Source organism: Podarcis raffonei, chromosome 12 (assembly GCF_027172205.1).
Source record: "Podarcis raffonei isolate rPodRaf1 chromosome 12, rPodRaf1.pri, whole genome shotgun sequence".
NCBI lineage: Eukaryota > Metazoa > Chordata > Lepidosauria > Squamata > Lacertidae > Podarcis > Podarcis raffonei.
The window spans coordinates 30,743,289-30,762,878 of NC_070613.1; the positions used below are offsets into that span (position 1 = coordinate 30,743,289).

Below are 19,590 nucleotides of genomic sequence, written 5' to 3' on the forward strand. Positions count from 1 at the left end.
TCTTCCTGATGACAGTTATCACTTGGCTGCTCTCATATATTTCACAATGCTAGCATTGTCCTGGTCTCCCAATGCATATGGCTGCGGTAAACATCAGATACCACTGACCCTAAACAGTGTCTGGGTCACCAACCTGGAGCTGCATTGCATGACAGAATTAACTGTTTTTGCTGGCAAGATCCTTTATGCATGGTGAAGGAACTTGAGGGTAATCAAGTAAGTAGAGTGGGTGGAATTCAGTGATAAAGCACATACGTTGTATGTGTCCTATGCCAGCCCCAGTTCTCTGTTTAAAGGGTCTCAGGTAACAGGTGTATGAAGCACTGAGTTACAAGATATGCATCTTTGCTCACTGGATACTTGAAGCAGGTGGGTATTTGGTGCTGAACTAGCAATTCCTAACATTCAGTTGAGAAACAATGGCCAATTAAAGATAATAATAATAATAAAACTTCACATTTGTATACACTTCCAATTGATTCATGCACATTATGTGGTTTTCATCCTGACAATAACCCAGTAAAGTAAGTTACTGCCACCTGTGTTGCAGGTGAGGGGACATAAGGCTGAGAATGGGTTGCCTAAGGCCACCTAATGCATTAACAGCAACGATGAGAATCAAACCGGAGAGACTCCCTGATTTGTGGCCCAGTCTTGTAGTCATTATGCTCCACATTTCCACGAATGCCATAACTCAGAAAGCATTTATACCTTATAACTGTGATTTTAAGAGAACTGAAAACGGTAACGTTGGAAGGTTTAACATTTATGCTAATTCATTCGTTATTGTTTCAAACATACCTTCTTTTTCCTTAAGGGTATTTAAATAGGAGAGGAGATTTTCATTAGCTTGCACACAATATACCTCCCGAACCTGAATCCCACCTCCACACAGAGCTGTTTGATTTCCTCGACGTTTATCCTGTTGGCTTAGTAAAGGGTCAATGCGACATTCTGTCCATTCTGTGGTTCTCCATCCATACCTGAATCAAATAAATTGCCAATTGATAAAACTAGCAACTGAAACGCACGATAAAGCAATCAGAGTTAACGTCATAAGCAAAGTGTCTTAACATTCTGGCTTTCGTTATCAGCAGGGAAGCAATCCAAAGGTTTATTTTTTTAATTAGCTAAAATGGTTCAGATACAGACTACATTCGTTGAATTTAGGTCCCTTTAAAATCAGCAGTACAAGCTTGCCATGGCTTAGGTCCCACTGGTTTCAATGGGAATGATGTTCATCTAAGTAAGGCTACAATCCTATACCGCTTACCTAGAGATCAAGGGGCATTAAGCCTATAGCGCTATTAGTCTATATACAATCCAGCATTCCAGGTTAGAGAGGAGTGCTTTATTTACACTAAATGACAGATAATTATTGAAAGAATGAATAGATTTATTTATGTATTACAAGCGACGGGCAGATTGCTGCCTGAATGGAGGCAAAACGGAGTGCCTGGGTAAGCTGCCGCAACAATCTGAAGCTAAAACAATGCAATGAAAACACAAGGAAATCCAAGATAAACACGTATACATTGAAAATGTTGCATGCAGGGAAGGGAATTAGAAACTTTCAGTTTCCCTTTGATAAGAAACAGAAAAGTTTATCATGCATAGCTATAGCTTTTGCTCCCTATTCACTTCTGCTTCTCATATATATATATATATATATATATATATATATATATTCATTCCTTCATTGTCAAGATGATGGCGGTTTCTCTGGAATGCTCAGGCCTCCCTGCTGAGCAATGATGAATGATCAGAAGCTGTGAGCTTTCCAATCAGCCCAGTGCACAGAGAAAAAAGATCTGATACAGAGTTAAAAATCTCAATCAGCCTTATGAAGCGAAAGAAATGTCACAAGACGCTCCACTCAACCAGCGCTTTAAGCAGATATCAAGGGAACCATTTCTACAGGCCACGGGAGATGGAGAATGATATTTCTTTTCTTCCGAGAAGAATGACAATGCCCCACAATCAAAGACAGGAAAGCAAAATAACACAACATCAAAAATAGCTTTGCTAAGGCCGCAATCCTGTACTATACACACTAACCAGGGAGTTTAAAGGGGCTTACTTCTGAGTAGGTATACATACTATTGCACTCCGCGACTCCTTCCCAGAAAATGAAAGAGAAGATTAAACGTGGGAGGAGGGGAGGGAACCCAGACAGTTCCCTATGTTCATGTGCTAATATTAATCTCAATTAGAAGCTGCACATTAAAGAAATCGTTTGAATCTAAACTGCTTACTGCCACGTCTTCTGGGCTCTAAGCAGGACTAATTTATTTACTGCTACTTTTAGATCTTTCCCCTACTGACCAGTTGCTGAAGACATCAGGATGCTCAAGGAATATTTATCAGCCTTGCACACAGAACGGGTCTTTTATCCCTCTGTGTGTAGAATACTTCAGAGACTGAGAATTTGCTGCAAAAAATATTCTGTGGAAAATACTGCTCTTGTCCAGCAATTACGTTGATTTACTCCCAAAATGAAACTCTGGTGCCAGCTTGCTGAGACGGATACCAGTTGGCAATACATTGAAGATAAGGCAACTAATGCCCCTCTCCTATATAAAAACTGGAATTTCTTTCTAAATTATGGGCATACTCATTTCCTGGAGCCAGTGGATATCCCTATATATATCTAATACACAATAAAGTATGTGTGTGTGCGTGCATAAAAACATGGCTGTTGATTATCACTTGTGAGCCCGCTCTTGCCATTGGCTGAACTGCAGTGATGTTCCACTTGTGAAATTCTGTGTTACACACCATTGGAAACATGATCTTGAGTACTTTTGGTTCACTGGCTTCATCCATTACACAGGGTAGTATATTTTTTAGATATCTCCATAACAATATCATGGTGTTTGTGCTTAAGTTTTAATTAACTGCAGCTTTCAAAACTCTTCCTGCCCCACTACAGTAAACACGTTATGAACCAGAATTACATTTGAAAGCAAACTCTTGCAAGGACTATTCAAAAATTTTGAAAGAAAGAACTAGAGCCCACAAGAAGGGTGATCACAATATTGCGAAATTTCCAAGAATGACAAAGAACGCTTTTAAGGTGGCAGGCCCAAGGCAACCTCTTTTTTGTCTATTTACCAGGACCCCAAATGGTTTTATTGTACATAATTCAAGATGCATTTGGAGGTGGCCAAAAAAAGCTCTTCTCCAAGTGCTGCTATCACCACAACCGCTGGCAACAGCAATTCCTTGAAAAACCAGAATCTCCTTCCCAGGGTTAAAAAAATATATATAACTGGTCATTTTACCTGTTCCTTGTAAAATGTTGGAATCCTTGTAAATTCTTGTAAATACCCCACATGTGAATGTGGTAGCTCTATTTTGGATAACTGTGAATATTTGCTTCCTTTCACCCTAAAGGAATGAGCTTGACTGACCAACTAAGGTACGGGGCCTTCTAATCTGTACTGAACACTTAAGCACACCCCAGTAGAAAACCAGAAACTGTTTCCATATTAGTTGAAGCAAGCTTGATACATGTTAGTCTGGTGGCATAGAAGCTTCAGTAGTATTGTTCCTTCCCGCACCAATGGGTAATGGGAGAAGGCAAGGGCTATGTGACTGGAGCTCACACTGGAGCTCTGACCCATGCCATGGTAACCTTATAGAAAGAATGGGCTCCTTCCATTACTATTTATTTATCTGAAATATAACCCTGGGCTTCACACATCACCCCACTAATGCAAAATAGAGGGCCTCTGCAGCAGCTCCCAGGCTGCAAGAATAACGGGAGTCCCAGGCATACCCATTGCTGAAGGTCTAGAGACATGTCAATACTTACGTGATACACGGAGCCACCCCATCTCCTTGAGACGTGCACTGTTCCATTTCTTCTAGCTCTGGACACTCGTTTTCACTGCCAATAGGAAACTGCTTAATGGTCCGTGTTCTTGTACGATTTCCTTTGGGGGATGTTAAATCAAAGCATGTTTTGGAACATGGACTCCATTCAGACCATTCTGACACCTGGCATTCCTTAGTGATCACACAGGACTGGAAGGTAATTGGTAGCGTCTCTTGTTGGCAAAAGCTGTAAAAGAGCATTAAGGTACTCAGAAAAATGTATGCATTTATTAATTTTTATGACTGCATGATACACACTGCACAATAAAATGTGCCTTCTTATACTCATATCTTCTGGGAAGTGATTTCTACTTCATGAAACAGACATTTCTGCACCTTGTTCTAGAAATTTAGATGGCCAAGAATTAGAGGAGAGGCTTCTTTAATCTGTTTGTAATAAGATAACTAACTTGTTAATACTTTAGATTATTTATGCTGGATCCAATAAGAAAGATTGTATTAAGAGCCATATTAAATTATAGTAATGAGCAAGTCAGAATGTAGTTATTTCTAAAATTATAATTGCCAAGCTGATAATTAAAAGTGTGTGTATGTATAGTAACGTGCCTTTAACTATGTATCTGTGGCAATTCATTTCCAATTAAGAAACGTCATCTTAGTACACTGCCTAATTGATGTCAACAAATGGTTTACAATTCTATTAGCCTTTTATATGGGGCAGAGCTGATTAATATTCTCATTTGAAATCCAGTTAATTTTTACATCCATGGCATAAAATACTTGCAAGCAGTTTCATCCCTCATAGTTGACCTACTGCCAATATTCAGAGACATTAGGTCCCATCCCTTGTAGAAGTGGATGGGTAGGCAAAACTTCTCCACCTTCTAGAAGAGGCACATTTCATGTTCAGCATGGGAGGAAGAAGGCCCCTGGTCAACAACTGTCTGCAGCTGGGTGGAATCACAAGGGCAGGGCAGATCAGAAGCCATGTCACTTCCTGTATGCAGTCTGAAAGGAAGCCGAATTCAGGAAAGAGCCAACATTTAATTAATTAATTCATTAATTAGTTTTTGCTTATCCACTAGCCACTATGGAGGACATTTCTACTTTCCTTTCCTCAGGAAACTGGGTAGCTGCCAGTTGATGGAAAGGAATTGTACTAAATCTCTTGGCTGCCAAATGCAGCAGCCTAAGTCCTTTTTTTTCTTCTTCTTCTTTTGCTTTCCTCTTAGCAAAAGTGTTCTTTCTTTATCTGCACATGGACCAGCTGATTAGATGATGGCTGTTGTCCTTTTCTTAACCCAATTATTGACTCCTGGGCACTTGGCAGAAATGACAGTGCAGAGGGGAAGCTAAGCAGAGAAAGGGCCTCCGATACCACTTCCCAAACTAGAGGGTGCTTAATGGGCTTGTGGGTCGGGGGAGCGGGGAGGAAGTGCCACCAAACGTAAGACCTGGGAAAGCTTCCCTTTGACAACACAGGGAAAGGGTATTGTGATAGGGCACAGAGGACAGTATCCAACGGGAATTGCTTCTAGCCCCACCCCGGGTTGTTAGTTATTAGGTAGTGCAAGCAGTTCATGCTGTCCTTTGCCTTTAAATTGCTTTTCCACTCACTATTGCGCAACATATGGGCTAGGTCTCCTGTGTCATCCTTTCTCTCTCTCTCTTTCTTATTGGCTCTCCATTGCGGATGGTATTACACTTCAGTGTGATATGCTTAACTGACATTAAGGCCTATCACTAGAACTGCACAAAATGCTAACTGTCAATCACTAGTCAAATGAGATTAATTTTTTAAGGGGGAGAAAGCACCCGTTATTGTTCCCTGCAGAAAAAAGTGGTGGTAATAGATACGCACAAATAGAGGCAACGATTTCTGACATATGAATAGTGCCAAATGAGCCTGCGTTCATCACACAAATGTATTCCACAGTTCAGATAACCAACAGCTGCTATGACAGCTTCCTCATGCAGCAAGGACTGCAGAAATCACTGTGAATACACATACAGCCTCACCCTTATAGCTATATGTGAAGTCAATCGATAATTCAGAGGCAAACGAAAAATTATTGTGGCGTCTTAGACCACATCCACCCCATACATTTAAAGCACTATGATACCACTTTAAATGGACATGGCTTCCCTCAAAAGAATTCTGTGAGCAGTAGTCAAGGGTTCTGAGAATTGTTAGGAGACCCCTAGTCATCTCCCAGAATTACAATTCCCAGAGCTACCTGGGAAGGAGGACTGACTGAACCACTCTGGAAATTGTAGCTCTGGGAAGGGAATAGGGGTCTCCCAACAACTCTTAGCACGATTAACAAACTATCATACCCAGAATTCCTTTGGGTATCATAGTACAGTGGTACCTCGGTTTAAGAACAGCCCTGTTTACAAACTATTTGGTTTATGAACTCTGCAAAACCAGAAGTAGTGTCCCGGTTTGCGTACTTTACCTCGGTCTAAGAACAGAAGCCGAATGGTGGAAGGGCACCGGCGGTGGGAGGCCTCATTAGGGAAGGCACCCCTCGGTTTAAGAATGGCCTCGGTTTAAGCATGGACTTCCGGAACAGATTAAGTTTGTAAACTGAGGTACCACTGTACTTTAAATGTATGTTTTAAATGTGGTCTTTGAGGTTCAGCCTTCCACAACCTGGTGACCTCCAGATTTTTTAGGGTACAATTTTCATCACTGCTGACCATTGGCCATGCTTGATGGGGGCTGACGGGAAATGTAGTCCAATAACATCTGGAGGGCACTAAGTTGAGGAACACTGATCTGGATTATGGGTCATTTGTCAGCTTTCATTGCCAGCAGATGCATCAGCCAGCCTGGGACAAGTGTGTGTGTGTGTGTGTGTGTGTGTGTGTGTGTGTGTGTACACATATACATACAGAGAGAGAGATGAACTGATGAACAAGGGGTTAACAAAGTGAAAATGGAAAATGATGTGACACCTGAATCCAAGCACAGATGAAGCTGAAATGCTGTTGATTTTGAAGGAAGAAAGAGATGAAAGAAATTGCAGAGTTCCTGGGATTAATTTCCTAAAGAATAGTTAAGCGGAATCCAGGAAGAATGCATTACAATCACTAGGGAACCCATTCCTATTTTATTACAAGCAGTGCTTTTTTTTATGGGGGTACGCAGGGGTACGCATACCCCTAAACATTTTGTGAATCTAAGTTTGGTCTCATTGACGGGCAGTATTTCAATATGAGTAGGGAAATGAGAGTACCCCTAAACATTTTTTTTAGGAAAAAAGGACTGATTACAAGCAACAGTATATACTGATGAAGAACACATATTGTCACATTTGTCAAAACTGCTGTTATTTAATGGGGGGGGGGCAAACTTATTTACTACTATTTATTTACATAACAGCATTTCACACTGCTTATATGTTGATAAATATGTGTAAGAATAATGAATTGACACTCAAAAACTTTTCTTAGAGCTGCAGTCCTTGACTAGGAAGTAAGCCCAATGGAAAAGTATGAGACTTATCCTGCGTAAACATTCACAGGGCTACATTTTACCCTTTTGTTTTTGAAGGTACTCAGACATGTAGCAATTAGAGCAAGGAGGTGAAAAATGCTTTATATGTATTGCCATGTTGACTGGCTGCAAAACTGGGGAGCATCTTGGTGGTAAGGAGGGAGAATGAACAGGTGCAAACTGTTTGCCCCACATATGTCATTTTTTACAATCTCCACTGCTGCCTAGACCATATCCTCAGTATTTCCTGCCTAAAAAATTCCAGAATGAGGGCAGCTACTGTAAAAAGGCAGAGGATGTAGTTTCATGGGAACTTTTGCCATGCTATTCTCAAAGTTTGGGTATGGTAAATGTCATTTCACCTTTTTAAAAATCCAGATTCTGCACTATTCTAGCAATGAACTGAAGAACCAGAATGACCTATAGATCAGTGCTTGCTGGGGGAAGGGAGACATTATGCGCAGGAATGCATAGCACAAGGCATAGCTGTACTTCATGCGGCGCTCACTTTAGAAAGTGTAAGCTTCCTAAATTGGCTCTAGATTCCCTACCAAGAAGTAAAATGCAAACATTAACTTCCAGCCTGCTTTTAGTGGTGGATGCAGCTTTTCACTTAACGTGAATACCATGGGGTGAATTGAGACAACGATAATTGCCTAGGGAGAAATTGGAGCTGATGGCAAGTGTCAAGTATCACCATCAGGTAAAAGGCTGCAAGAATTGTAGCATGCTGTAGACAGATAACCCAAGTCTGACTCTCAAAAACCAAAGTGAAACTTACAGTGCTGAGTTAGCGCAAAAGGTTCCCATTAACCAAACCATGTGCTTCAATAATATATTAATGGAAATAATGTATGAATAATACATTATTCCCATTAACCAAACCATGTGCTTCAAACCAATAAAGATACTAACATATATAATGGGAAAACTTGTACGGCAAGTCCAAACCATTTCATCCTGAGTTGTGATGGATTACCATATATGCAAAGGTGTCTGCATGGTGGTGAACACAGATACATATGCAAAAGGGTTAAAATGCTAATTTGAAAAGAAAAGTCTGTCCTAACAGAATTTTCCATTACTTGGTCTGTTTTCGGATGGCTAAATAGAAACTATACTGAGTGTTGTTCTGGAAATCCAACGTAAGGTCAAAGGAAGGGTAAGGGGTTTGCATCAACAAGTAGCAGAAACTGGATAGAGGATGACCTAAAAAACAGACTAAGAAAAGGTTTATCAAAATATGTCTTCAGGGCAACTGTCATTGAATTGTGGTCTCTTCTGTTCTGTGCTCTCCTGAAACCTATTAGGCTTCAGCTGCTTGTTTCAAAATACTGGTTTTTAGCCACGGTCAGACTGCTCTCTACAGCAAATACTCCTGTGTCAGGGCTGATATTTAGAAGGAAAATATCATTTGCCACATCCACATGCAATGCCTCTCCTTCCCTCTTCTGCTGAGCACCAAGAGAAGCCAGGGAATATGTGGAAGGAGACCACTAAGCCAGTTTCTCTAAGCCAGTGTTTATCCAGTTTCCTGGGGGCTGTTACAGCTGTATGGAGCTCTTTCTGGGTGGAATGGTGCTCCAAGGTGCTCCCATATAAGTGGTAACAAAAGGCCCAGGCTTTTTTTAAAAAACAAACAAAACAAAAAAAACCTTCACCCTGTAGAGTACAGTGGTACCTCAGGTTACATACGCTTCAGGTTACAGACTCCGCTAACCCAGAAATAGTGCTTCAGGTTAAGAACTTTGCTTCAGGATGAGAACAGAAATCGTGCTCCGGCGGCGCAGCAGCAGCAGGAGACCCCTATTAGCTAAAGTGGTGCTTCAGGTTAAGAACAGTTTCAAGTTAAGTACGGACCTCCGGAACGAATTAAGTACTTAACCTGAGGTACCACTGTACTCCCCTGGCTTAACTTCCCCTCACTCTCAACTGTATTGCCTTTTTATGCTGGAGCTTCTTGTCATTTTACCCTTTTTTGGCATTTCCCCCCATTACTTTTTATTCCCAGCACACTAGAACTGTTAACATTTATTTTCCCCTACTTGATTTCCCTTTTGATTACATACTGACTCCTCCATTGTTCTGGAATGAATAACGTAACTAAATTCAGCAGGGAGAATGCTGCCAACATAATCTCTGGGTACATGACAGAAATGAAACAATTGAATGCTGAGTTGTTATTTCCAGCTTTAAAATGAGAGGGGGTGGGGAACCCACCTCCTACATACAATGAGCACAATAATTCCAGGTTAAATAAGTAACAGCAGCTTTCACACTAGTAATGCAAGACTGTTTGGCTGTAGACCATTAACTCTACATGATGAGGGGGTTCCACATTCCTGAGGGCTTGGGGGTTTCATATTCTGCAGCTGTCTAGGGAACTACTCTACGCTGTTTATTCCTTTATTGTGGGCAGCATTTCTCTGCTTTAATTCTCCTCCTTTTAGTGTCCTATATAACCTGAGCATTCATAAACATGATTTTCATTTTCCATCGGAAATTATTTTGTTTCAAAAGAAAAAGGAAATAAAACGAATTACTTTTTTTCCCACTGAGTGCAGTCCACACTGCATATGTTTGGTCATTCAAGAGTATCTGTATGCTTTAAAGAAAAAGAAAAAGAAAAAAATAACACAAAGTTCCATCTCTTTTGGCAGTAACCTGGTAATTTTAGTACAGGGTCCAGCACAGGGTCCAGCACTACCAAGCAGGGGTCATGAAGCACAGCTGTATTCCCCAGCCTGTGCTCCTTTCACAGCTCATAACTGGAATCCTGTACTGAAAGGTGTCCCATCTTAGAAGAAGCAAGATGGGGCCGGACAACACGGCTAGTTGTGGCGTAGTGCCGAAAACCATGAGTGGAAGCCCACAAATTCCAAATTTCAGCTCTTCTCTCTGCCATAAACCTATTAGGCAAATATGAAATATGGAGATACTATTGGCCACCTTATGGGGTGGTTGTAAGATTTACACAGATAAAAAGTCCATAAAATGCTATGAACCTTCTAAGGCATTATATAAATGCTACGTATTAAGAAATACAAGGGAGGCTCATGAAATTGTGGAGAGGGTGGTTAGGAGTTTTGCCCCCATGTAGGCCTCCAGGATGTCTCTATACACATCTGGTGTGCAGGCTGAAACACTATCTGCCCGCAGACTGTCTCACCAGAGTGGTGCATGCTCTAGTTATCTCCCGCTTGGATTACTGCAATGAGCTCTATGTGGGGCTACTTTTGAAGGTGACCCGGAAACTACAACTAATCCAGAATGCGGCAGCCAGACTGGTGTCTGAGAGTGGCTGCCAAGACCATATTACACCAGTCCTGAAAGACCTACATTGGCTCCCAGTACGTTTCTGAGCACAATTCAAAGTGTTGGTGCTAACTTTAAAGCCCTAAATGGCCTTGGCCCAGTATACCTGAAGGAGCATCTCCACCCCCATCGTTCAGCCCGGACACTGAGGTCCAGGTCCGAGGGCCTTCTGGCAGTTCCCTCCCTGCGAGAAGTGAGGTTACAGGGAACCAGGCAGAGGGCCTTCTTTGTAGGACTGCCCGCCCTGTGAAACGCCCTCCCATCAGATGTCAAGGAAACAAACAACTAATTTTTAGAAGACAGCTGAAGGCAGCCTTGTTTAGTGAAGTTTTTAATGTTTGAAGTTTTATTCTGATTTTAGTGTTCTGTTGGGAGCCACCCAGAGTGGCTGGGGTATTATTATTATTTGTTACAACTGCCAGATTCAGGAGACTTCATTTTCTTTCAATCCGTTTCTCAAAACTGGGATAAGAAAATCCACACCTGTGGCCAATTTTTGCCTTCACTCTCTGTTTAAATGGATCGCTGCAAGGTCTGTAATGAAAACAGACCGTGCCTTCAGATACTCGCCTTGTAATATTGATCAGGCTGAAATATCCCTCAAACCAATCTGGAAAAAAGACTGGGCACCTTAATTACCACAGGCAAGGGATGAAATACGTTCCAGTGCCACTTTCCGGGTATCAGCAAATGGATATATCGCAGCAGGTCAAAGGGAATGGTTTTACAAATACAGACATAACTGCTTCTGAGACTGGGCATTGCCATTCTTTGTTTTGCATTCCGACATTTGTATATGAAAGCTGCTTTACACTGAGCCCCTATCTCTGGTCCACCTAGCTGAATACCGGCAACAACTCTCCAGCTTCTCTTTCCCAGTTCACCACCATCCCTGGAGAGAGAGGGCAGCTAACTATCTATGCTACAGGATGTCCCTTTGTGCTCCAGCTAACACCTAGGACCGGCCCTGCCTCCCTCTGCACTGCTCCAGAGTGTGACTTAGGCTGCAACATCCACACCATCTATTTAAAACGCTACGATACCATTTTAAACAGCCATGACTTTGCATAAATCAAACCCCTGCGTCCAGTCACACTTCCCTGCGTCGCTCTGCTGGAAGTTGACCTGGCAGGAGAGCAGAGCTGCAGCGGTCCCGTCCGTGTGAGATGAGGGATAAATCAAGTCCAGAGACAGTTCAGTTCTTATCTCTAAAAGCGTTTATTTACAAGGCAATAAATCCGTCCGAAACTTCCGACATTCTCATCCGTGCTCCAAGAGCACACTCGCAGCTTCTGTTCCAAGCTGCTGCTCGGCGAGAAGAGAAAGTGAGTCTGGAAACAGAGAGACGCGCTGCGTCACTGCTCTGCGACAGCAGACTCCTCCTTTTTCTCCCCCTCCTTTTCTTCCCAGACGCAGGACACCTCGGAGATCTGACCCTGTCAGTTCCAAACTCCACAATGACTTCCACCAAAGAACTCTTGGGAGCTGCAGTTTGTCAAGGGTGCTGTAAGTCATTAAGATACTCCTATTCTCAGGGAGCCGAGGGCTGTTAGAGGAAAGCATTTTGAGGCTTGTTTGCTTGTTTGTTTTGCAATAAAGCAGCATATAATTTTTACGAAATAATAAATAAAATATTCCCATGCCAGAGCTACATTACCCATATTTCTCTGAAACAAGAGATTGGTTGTTAAACTACTCTGAAAACTGTAGTTCTGGGAGGGGAATAGGAGTCTCCTAACAACTCTCAGCACCTTAAGAAACTACAGCTCCCAGAACTCTCTGGGGGAAGCCATGACTGTTTAAAGTGGTTTCATGGTGCTTTAAATGTATGGTGCAAATGTGGCCTAAGTCACATTCTTCAGCAGTGCAAAGGGAGGCAGGGAACAACCATTGATGAAAAGTATTTGATTTACCAATCAACTATAAACTGTCCCGTAACCAATGAGAAAACTGGCACATTTACTTATGTACTATTTAAAAATACCCTTAAGAGAACTATGTTTGAGACACAAGCACATTATTGCCATCAGTCATTCAGTGGGAGTAGAATCATAGAACTGTAGAGTTGGATGGGACCCCAAGGGCAATCTCGCTTAACCCTGTGAAATGCAGGAATCTCAGTATCTGACATATAAGGCCGAAACAAGAACAATTATGGGGAAAAGCTGGCCCTTTTAAATCTGCTGGATTTGCACTGGCGTTCATAGAACCATATGAATGCTGCTTCAAAAGAAAACTTTGTCAGATGTGTCTATGAACGAACTAATTCTTTGTTCCTATGCATTAGTTTGCAGAGTCTTCTTGTGACCCGTTATCTTTCAGGTAATGTGGGTTGGTATGCCCTGAAAGCTACAGCTTCACTAGATTTTAAGAAACGGTCTCAGTGGTAGAACATCTCCTTTGCATGCAGAAGGTCCCTGGTTCAATTGCCACCATCTCCAGTAGGATTAGGAATGCCCCGTTTGAGAGAGCTGTTGCCACTCAACGTCAACAGTACGGAGGTAGATGGACCAATGGTGTGACTTGGAAGCATAAGGCAGCATCCTATGTTCCTACACTACTGTTCTGTGTCTCTGGCCACACTCTTACACACAATCTAGGTAAACATAACTCATGATGCAACTTCATTCCTCCTGTGCCATGTCCTATGTCCACTGCAGACGGCCAGTGATATGAGGCTGGGGGAAAGCACTACACAGAACAATTGTGCCACATCACACATAGTGTTTATCTAAAGAGGAGGGAAAGAAACAAAGAGCAACAGCAACCCTCTGTCTCTCAAAACATCTGGTTGAGTCCTCTGTGGCTGGGTGATTCTGGTTCAGAGCAGTGACAGCATAAAGACATGGATGTTCCTTGAGCCCTGCAAACCTTGTATCAAGGGAGGCTTGTGAAATAAAGCCCATTTGTACTTCCTCCGTGACAAGTGTCACAACATTTGCAAGGAGATGAGCATGAGTAATTTATTTTGACCGTTTCATAATGTATATTGTTGCCAAGCCTCTCTTGGAACATTAGAGCATAGTGGATTGTTGTAAGGGAACAGCAAAACCTCTGTTATGCATTTCCAGTTCGAGAACTGACTGAATGGCCACTTTAAAAATGTTTTCCAATGGTGCTCAATGCAAGTTAAATCAGTACAAAAGAATACCAAGTAGAGCAAAATTTAAAAAAGGGCAAGGATGCAATCTTTCAACATGCTGAGCGCAAGAGTGCAGACTAAAATTTAAGGCTGTGGTTTTAAACCCTACTAATCAGATGTTCAATTGAACACTATGTTATCTCCAATCAACTGTGGGTAAGATTGATGGGTAAGCATTACAGTAAAGAGGAAAATGGGGCATGTAAATATATAAATCTCCACATCAAGCTCATGGGGCATTCATTTGAACATGAACGCTTATTCAAACTAAGCATGTAAAATCTTATCCAGATAACTGAAATTCTGATCTCACAGGAACGCTGGGTTTTTTCCATTTATAATTGAGGGTTTCGCATATCCCTATTTGAAAATATTTCTTCGCGAGAAGAAATGGCTAAGGAGTAAACCCTACACAAATCCAGAGGGGAGCCACTAAGACAATTGGATGGTGCATTATATGCCTCCTTTTGGCAACTCCTGCAGCCAAGCTGGTGCGAAATATATTGCTCTGCTTTCCTTTGGACCACATCAGTGAGGCCGAGAGGAGGGTCTTGTCATCTGGGCAGCCCAGGACCTCCATACTGACTGCCCAGGTTTGCACCCTGGAGAGGTCATTTCGGTGCTGCTAACACACTAAGCGCAACACAGGCAACAGCAGTTATGAGTTATCGGTATCTGCAGCCACAGCAGGCGCTGTGATTCTCCAGCGGTTTGACTTCATGCCCGGAGGGACACTCCATTATCTCTCAAGACAGATGGATGCTACCAACAATAACAACAACAATTTCCTTGCTCAAATTAGTAATGAAAAACAAAACTCTACCTCATTCACAAAAGTTAACTGAATGTATACCCAAACACGCTATAAGGAAAAGGGTGTGCAAAATTGGAAAAGATGATACCTGCACTTTCAAGAAGTGCACCTGCACTTTCAAGAATTCTAAGTGCAGCTTATTTTTCCACTCCCAAACATAAGAGCAAAACAAAGGGAACGGGGGAGGGGGGTGATATGTATATCTCAAAGTGCAACTTGTATGCTTTATTGCATAGTGAACATGATTGCTGGGTCCAACATTTCAACTCTCACAGGGGCCTCTATTCATTCTGCAATAAAGGCATGAAGGACACTTTGATTTACGTAGTTCACCATCTCTCTGCCTTGCTGTGCAGATTTGTCTAGGGAATTTGGTCATGTTGAGTTTGGATGATGGCCTTCCAAAATTAAGATCTGTAATTTATATATCCATTCTTAATTGACATTTCAAAACACTACTGAAGTGATTAGTCCGTTGTTCTATATGCTACAATGATTTATGGGTTTTGACTCTGCAGTTTGCATAGCATTCCACTGGCATTGTGCATCCTGGTCACTATCATTCTCATCTAAACCCTGGACACCAAATAAAATGTGAAACAAGAGCCATACTTTAAATTGAGTAAAGGTTGAAGGGACAGCAACGCTGGTTTACCCACTAGCGTTCTCCCACAGGTACTCCCCCACCCACCCACAATGTCCCCTTTATCCACTCCCACTGGCCTTGAGTCATGTATGGGAGGTTGCCACCAAGCTTTAAAAGGGGAGAACTTTAAAAAGAGATACATCCAACCCCCAATTTGCACAGGAGCTGCGTCCGTGGTCCCTGTGCACATCAGCAGAGTCCACATAAGCCTGCGTTCACCCTGTTACGCCCCGCCCCCATCCTGCCCTCTCCCAGGTCCAAAATGACCCGCATGTTGATAGAACACACTCAAAATCCTTGTTGCCTGTAGAGGATTAAGTTGAGGAAAAACAGGATTACCTCAAGGCAACAGTCTTCCCATTCCTGTGAGTGCACATCACCAGCCTCGTCTGGTATCCAATCTGTATGTCCCAATATTTGTTCTCCTGTCTGTTCTGTCTGTTACGGTTCCTTTTCTTCTTCAGAAGCTCACGGGCTTCCGGATCCCTTATCGCTTTCTCCTTGTTCTTTTCCTTTTCTTTGTTCTTCCCTCGTTTCCTCGCTTGCCTTATGTGACGTGTGTGGGGCACCGAACAGGAACTCCAGGGCCCCACGTTCAGGCTGTACATGCTTTCCTCAGTGCTGCATGGAGACGAGTTGCAAACCTGGAACTCAGTCAGGTTAGCACAGGCAGAGCCTCCGTACTGGGGCGGGGCAACAATGTGGCGGACGCGATGCATCAGCCCTTTGCCGCAGGTCTTGGAGCACTCTGACCAAGCCGAGAATTCGGACACGATGCAGTCCTGCCGGCAAGGGATGAGGCATCCCTGTTCTAGCTGAGGCTTTGGCTCAAAGTACTCACATATAGTGTCCTCAGCAACAACACCATTCGATTTCTGGACACAGGTGATGTGTCTCCTCTGAATCCCTTCTTCCCCTCGGACGCACTCCGCAAGTTTTTCAACGCTCCTTGAAAGAACTGGCTGGCACGGATTCCAGTCGCCCAGCTGCCAGTCGTATAGCTCCTTGTGCCGGTCACAAACCCGGAAGCAGTTCTGCTGGTTGTCCGGCCTCTCTGCCTGCCTGCAGTTCGTGACCAGCGTGGTCCATCCTTCCACATGGGCACACCAGACCGCTCGAGTTTGGATGCCTCCTGGGCCACATTCATCTCCCATGCACCTGCCCCATGGACCTGGGAAAACAAAGAGAGGAGTGGAGATTGAAATATATGGCATTCCAATTGCTGTTTCCTCATTAAGACACAAGTAGGAAGATGACCAAGTTAAGGTTCAATATATGCCAGACTCTCTACATCGTTAAAATTAATGAGGGATAGCTGTTGGTGTCACTTCGCACAACATGCAGACTATGGAAAAGCGCACAACTATAGTTCTGTGCCACATTTTTCTCATCTTTCCACAGATTGGGAAAGCATTTGGATTTTGTTTCATGCAGTATAAATATCTGAACTCCTGGCATTCATCTGAGAGACGTCATGTTATCAAAATTAAAAAAATTAATGTGGCCTTAGTGATTTCTGCTCTCATGTTACATGTGGAATTTTGCATACATTTCCTATTAAGTTCTCCTTCCTTTAGTGATCTACCCAGTGCTAGAAAATGGTATAAAGCAGTAGCATGAACTAAGAAGTGAACCATATGATACACATATTTTGGGTGGGATGGGAGGCAACTGCCCAGGTCTTACACACAGAGAAGTCCACATCAACGATGACCAACAATGACCATAAAGCATTGCCACATTGCTGATAACTCCCCATCCCAGAACCCCACTAACAGGAGTTGCATAAACAAACCTAATGTGGAAAATCACAAAACAAACATGATGCGGGGAGGGGGGGCACAATGTAACTTTGCCACAGATTGCCTAAATTAAACACACCATTGTCATTGTTGGATAATGCATCAACAATTAGACTTGTTTTTGTTTTTTTTTAAGTAGGATACTTTCGCACCTCAACAAAAACAGTCGCTGGCCCCTTTCTTCCTTTGCTGGGGAAGAATCAAATGATGGGGCCAGTAACCTTGCTTGAGAGAGGTTAATTCCAAATCAACTCTAGCATCAGTTGCTTCTGACATGATTCAGATCCTCCCTAGGTTCCTCTCAGCCAGCAGCAAGCAGCTGCTGCCCCTGTCTATGTACTGGTATTTAGCTTCAGAGTGGCTGAAGACAAGTAACAGAGTAGGCCTGCTTATCAGTCTGCAACCACTTAGGACTTGGGCAGCAGAAGTGGGAGCTTGAGTTGATCTTTTTGTACTAGTCCTGCCCCATTTTGTAGCTACTACATTACATCTCCATGGAGTCTTTAAGATACTGTCAAAAGAAAAGAAATTTAGTTTCATAGCATCCGGAAAGGATGCAGAAGCTTTAGTGAGGGGCTTACCCAAATGTTTCTTCCAGTTTCTCTGTCCCCTGTGAACTTAAGCATTCCATTAACTTGTGAAGCTTTAGTTTGCAGCAGGGAGATGGTTGAAGCTTTTCCAAATGTTGTCATAGCTTTCTTTTTATCTCAATCTGGCCTTTTTCAACTTGTGAAGGCAAAAGAGCAACCTCCAAATTATTTATTTTTAAAAATAAATTACCATCAACAATCCTGCAGTCAAGACTGTCATCTGTTCTCTCCCCAGAGAGATAGCACGTGAGAAATTCCTATTCATAATCTCACATCTGAATTAGCTGCCAATAAAAGTTGGGGAGCATAAGACGAGATAGCATTTACCACAATCCTGATACAGTTTTTCAATTGTGTGTAAATGTTTTCTTTAAACTTGTTATTTGGTGTTTACATTAATTGACATTAAAAAAAGATTCCCATATGCAGAAGCCAGAAGGACTGAAGGAAAGCTATACAACACAAGCGGAGCCTATATACCGTAATTTTTTTTGGTCTTTCAATTTTACAAACATAAATTCTTCACATACTGCTTCTGATGCCAAATATAGATAGGCCTTTAAAGGATTGTGAGCATATGGTTTTGGAGTAAGTTTTGTTTTTAACACCGGGGGGGGGGGTGACATTGACGCATGGTAAAGTGAAAAGGAAGGTGAAACTCAAGCAAGATTTCAGCCCATTGGTCCCCCAAAGCCTTAAAATGGGCAGAGTCAGTAACATGGAGTCTAAAATATTGCATACCCTGCCTTAATTAGATGCTGGGGGCAGGAGGAGGAGCGAGATGTAAACCCATGGCTGCAGTTGACTGCTTTAATTTATTCTGTTTTTAAGGGGGAGGATCAGTATTTAGCAGAGTAGAAAACATTGCGAAGTTAACTTGAGTCCAAAAAGCTTATGGCATACAGAATGTGTTAAGTCTTTAAGGCAGGGGTCAGCAAACTTTTCAGCAGGGGGCTGGTCCACTATCCCTCAGACCTTTTGGGGGGCTGGACTATATTTTGGGGGGGAAATGTACAAATTCCTATGCCCCACAAATAACCCAGAGATGCATTTTAAATAAAGACACATTCTACTCATGTAAAAACACACTGATTCCCAAACCGTCTGTGGGTCAGATTTAGAAAGCGATTGGGCTGGATCCAGCCCCCAGGCCTTAGTTTGCCTACCCATGCTTTAAGGTGACACAAGACGTTTCCCTTGTTTTTGCAGCAAGTGACTTAAAGCGGCTGGCTCTGGACACGTCTACAAGATGATCGTTCTTAATTTCCCTAGCTTTTAAGGAGGTGTACTGTAGGTGTGGAAGAGGTGTGACTGCACATGCTTAAGTGTAAAAGGACAAAGCTGTGCTTCACTAAAACTCATGAAAGAAAAGGAGAATTTGTGGTTGAGAATTTGGCTGAGAATGGAGAAGGGGATACACTGAAAGGGGAGAGATGGGAAAGTAGAAGGTCTCAAGGTGGGCAAGGGAATGTTAGCACATTGTGCAGAGGTATGAAAGCTTTTTCAGTCTGTGAGCCCCATTGTGGGTTACCTTCCAGCAGCTACCTGTCAGTGGTAGTAAAAGGTAAAGGTAAAGGGACCCCTGACCATTAGGTCCAGTCGTGGCCGACTCTGGGGTTGCAGCGCTCATCTCACTTTATTGGCTGAGGGAGCCGGCGTACAGCTTCTGGGTCATGTGGCCAGCATGACTAAGCCGCTTCTGGCGAACCAGAGCAGCGCATGGAAACGCCGTTTACCTTCCCGCCGGAGCGGTACCTATTTACCTACTTGCACTTTGACATGCTTTCAAACTGCTAAGTTGGCAGGAGTAGGGACCGAGCAACGGGAGCTCACCCGTTCGAACCACTGAACTTTTGATTGGCAAGTCCTAGGCTCTGTGGTTTAACCCACAGCGCCACCTGCATCCCGTCAGTGGTAGTAGGTGGGGTCAAAGACAAAA

The 19,590-nt window shown here is 42.8% G+C and overlaps 1 protein-coding gene across 3 annotated transcripts in view; it reads right to left on the reverse strand.

The window, feature by feature from the left end:
- Positions 1-19,590, reverse strand: part of THSD7A (thrombospondin type 1 domain containing 7A) — a 219,576-nt gene that overhangs the window by 115,449 nt on the left and 84,537 nt on the right. For all 3 annotated transcript variants that reach the window (XM_053409570.1, XM_053409571.1, XM_053409569.1), the window contains exons 3-5: positions 15,599-16,430; positions 3,818-4,066; positions 802-983 (exon numbers count right to left, since the gene is read on the reverse strand). In XM_053409570.1, coding sequence (XP_053265545.1) covers positions 802-983; positions 3,818-4,066; positions 15,599-16,430 — 1,263 coding nt within the window. The remainder of the gene's footprint in view (positions 1-801; positions 984-3,817; positions 4,067-15,598; positions 16,431-19,590) is intronic.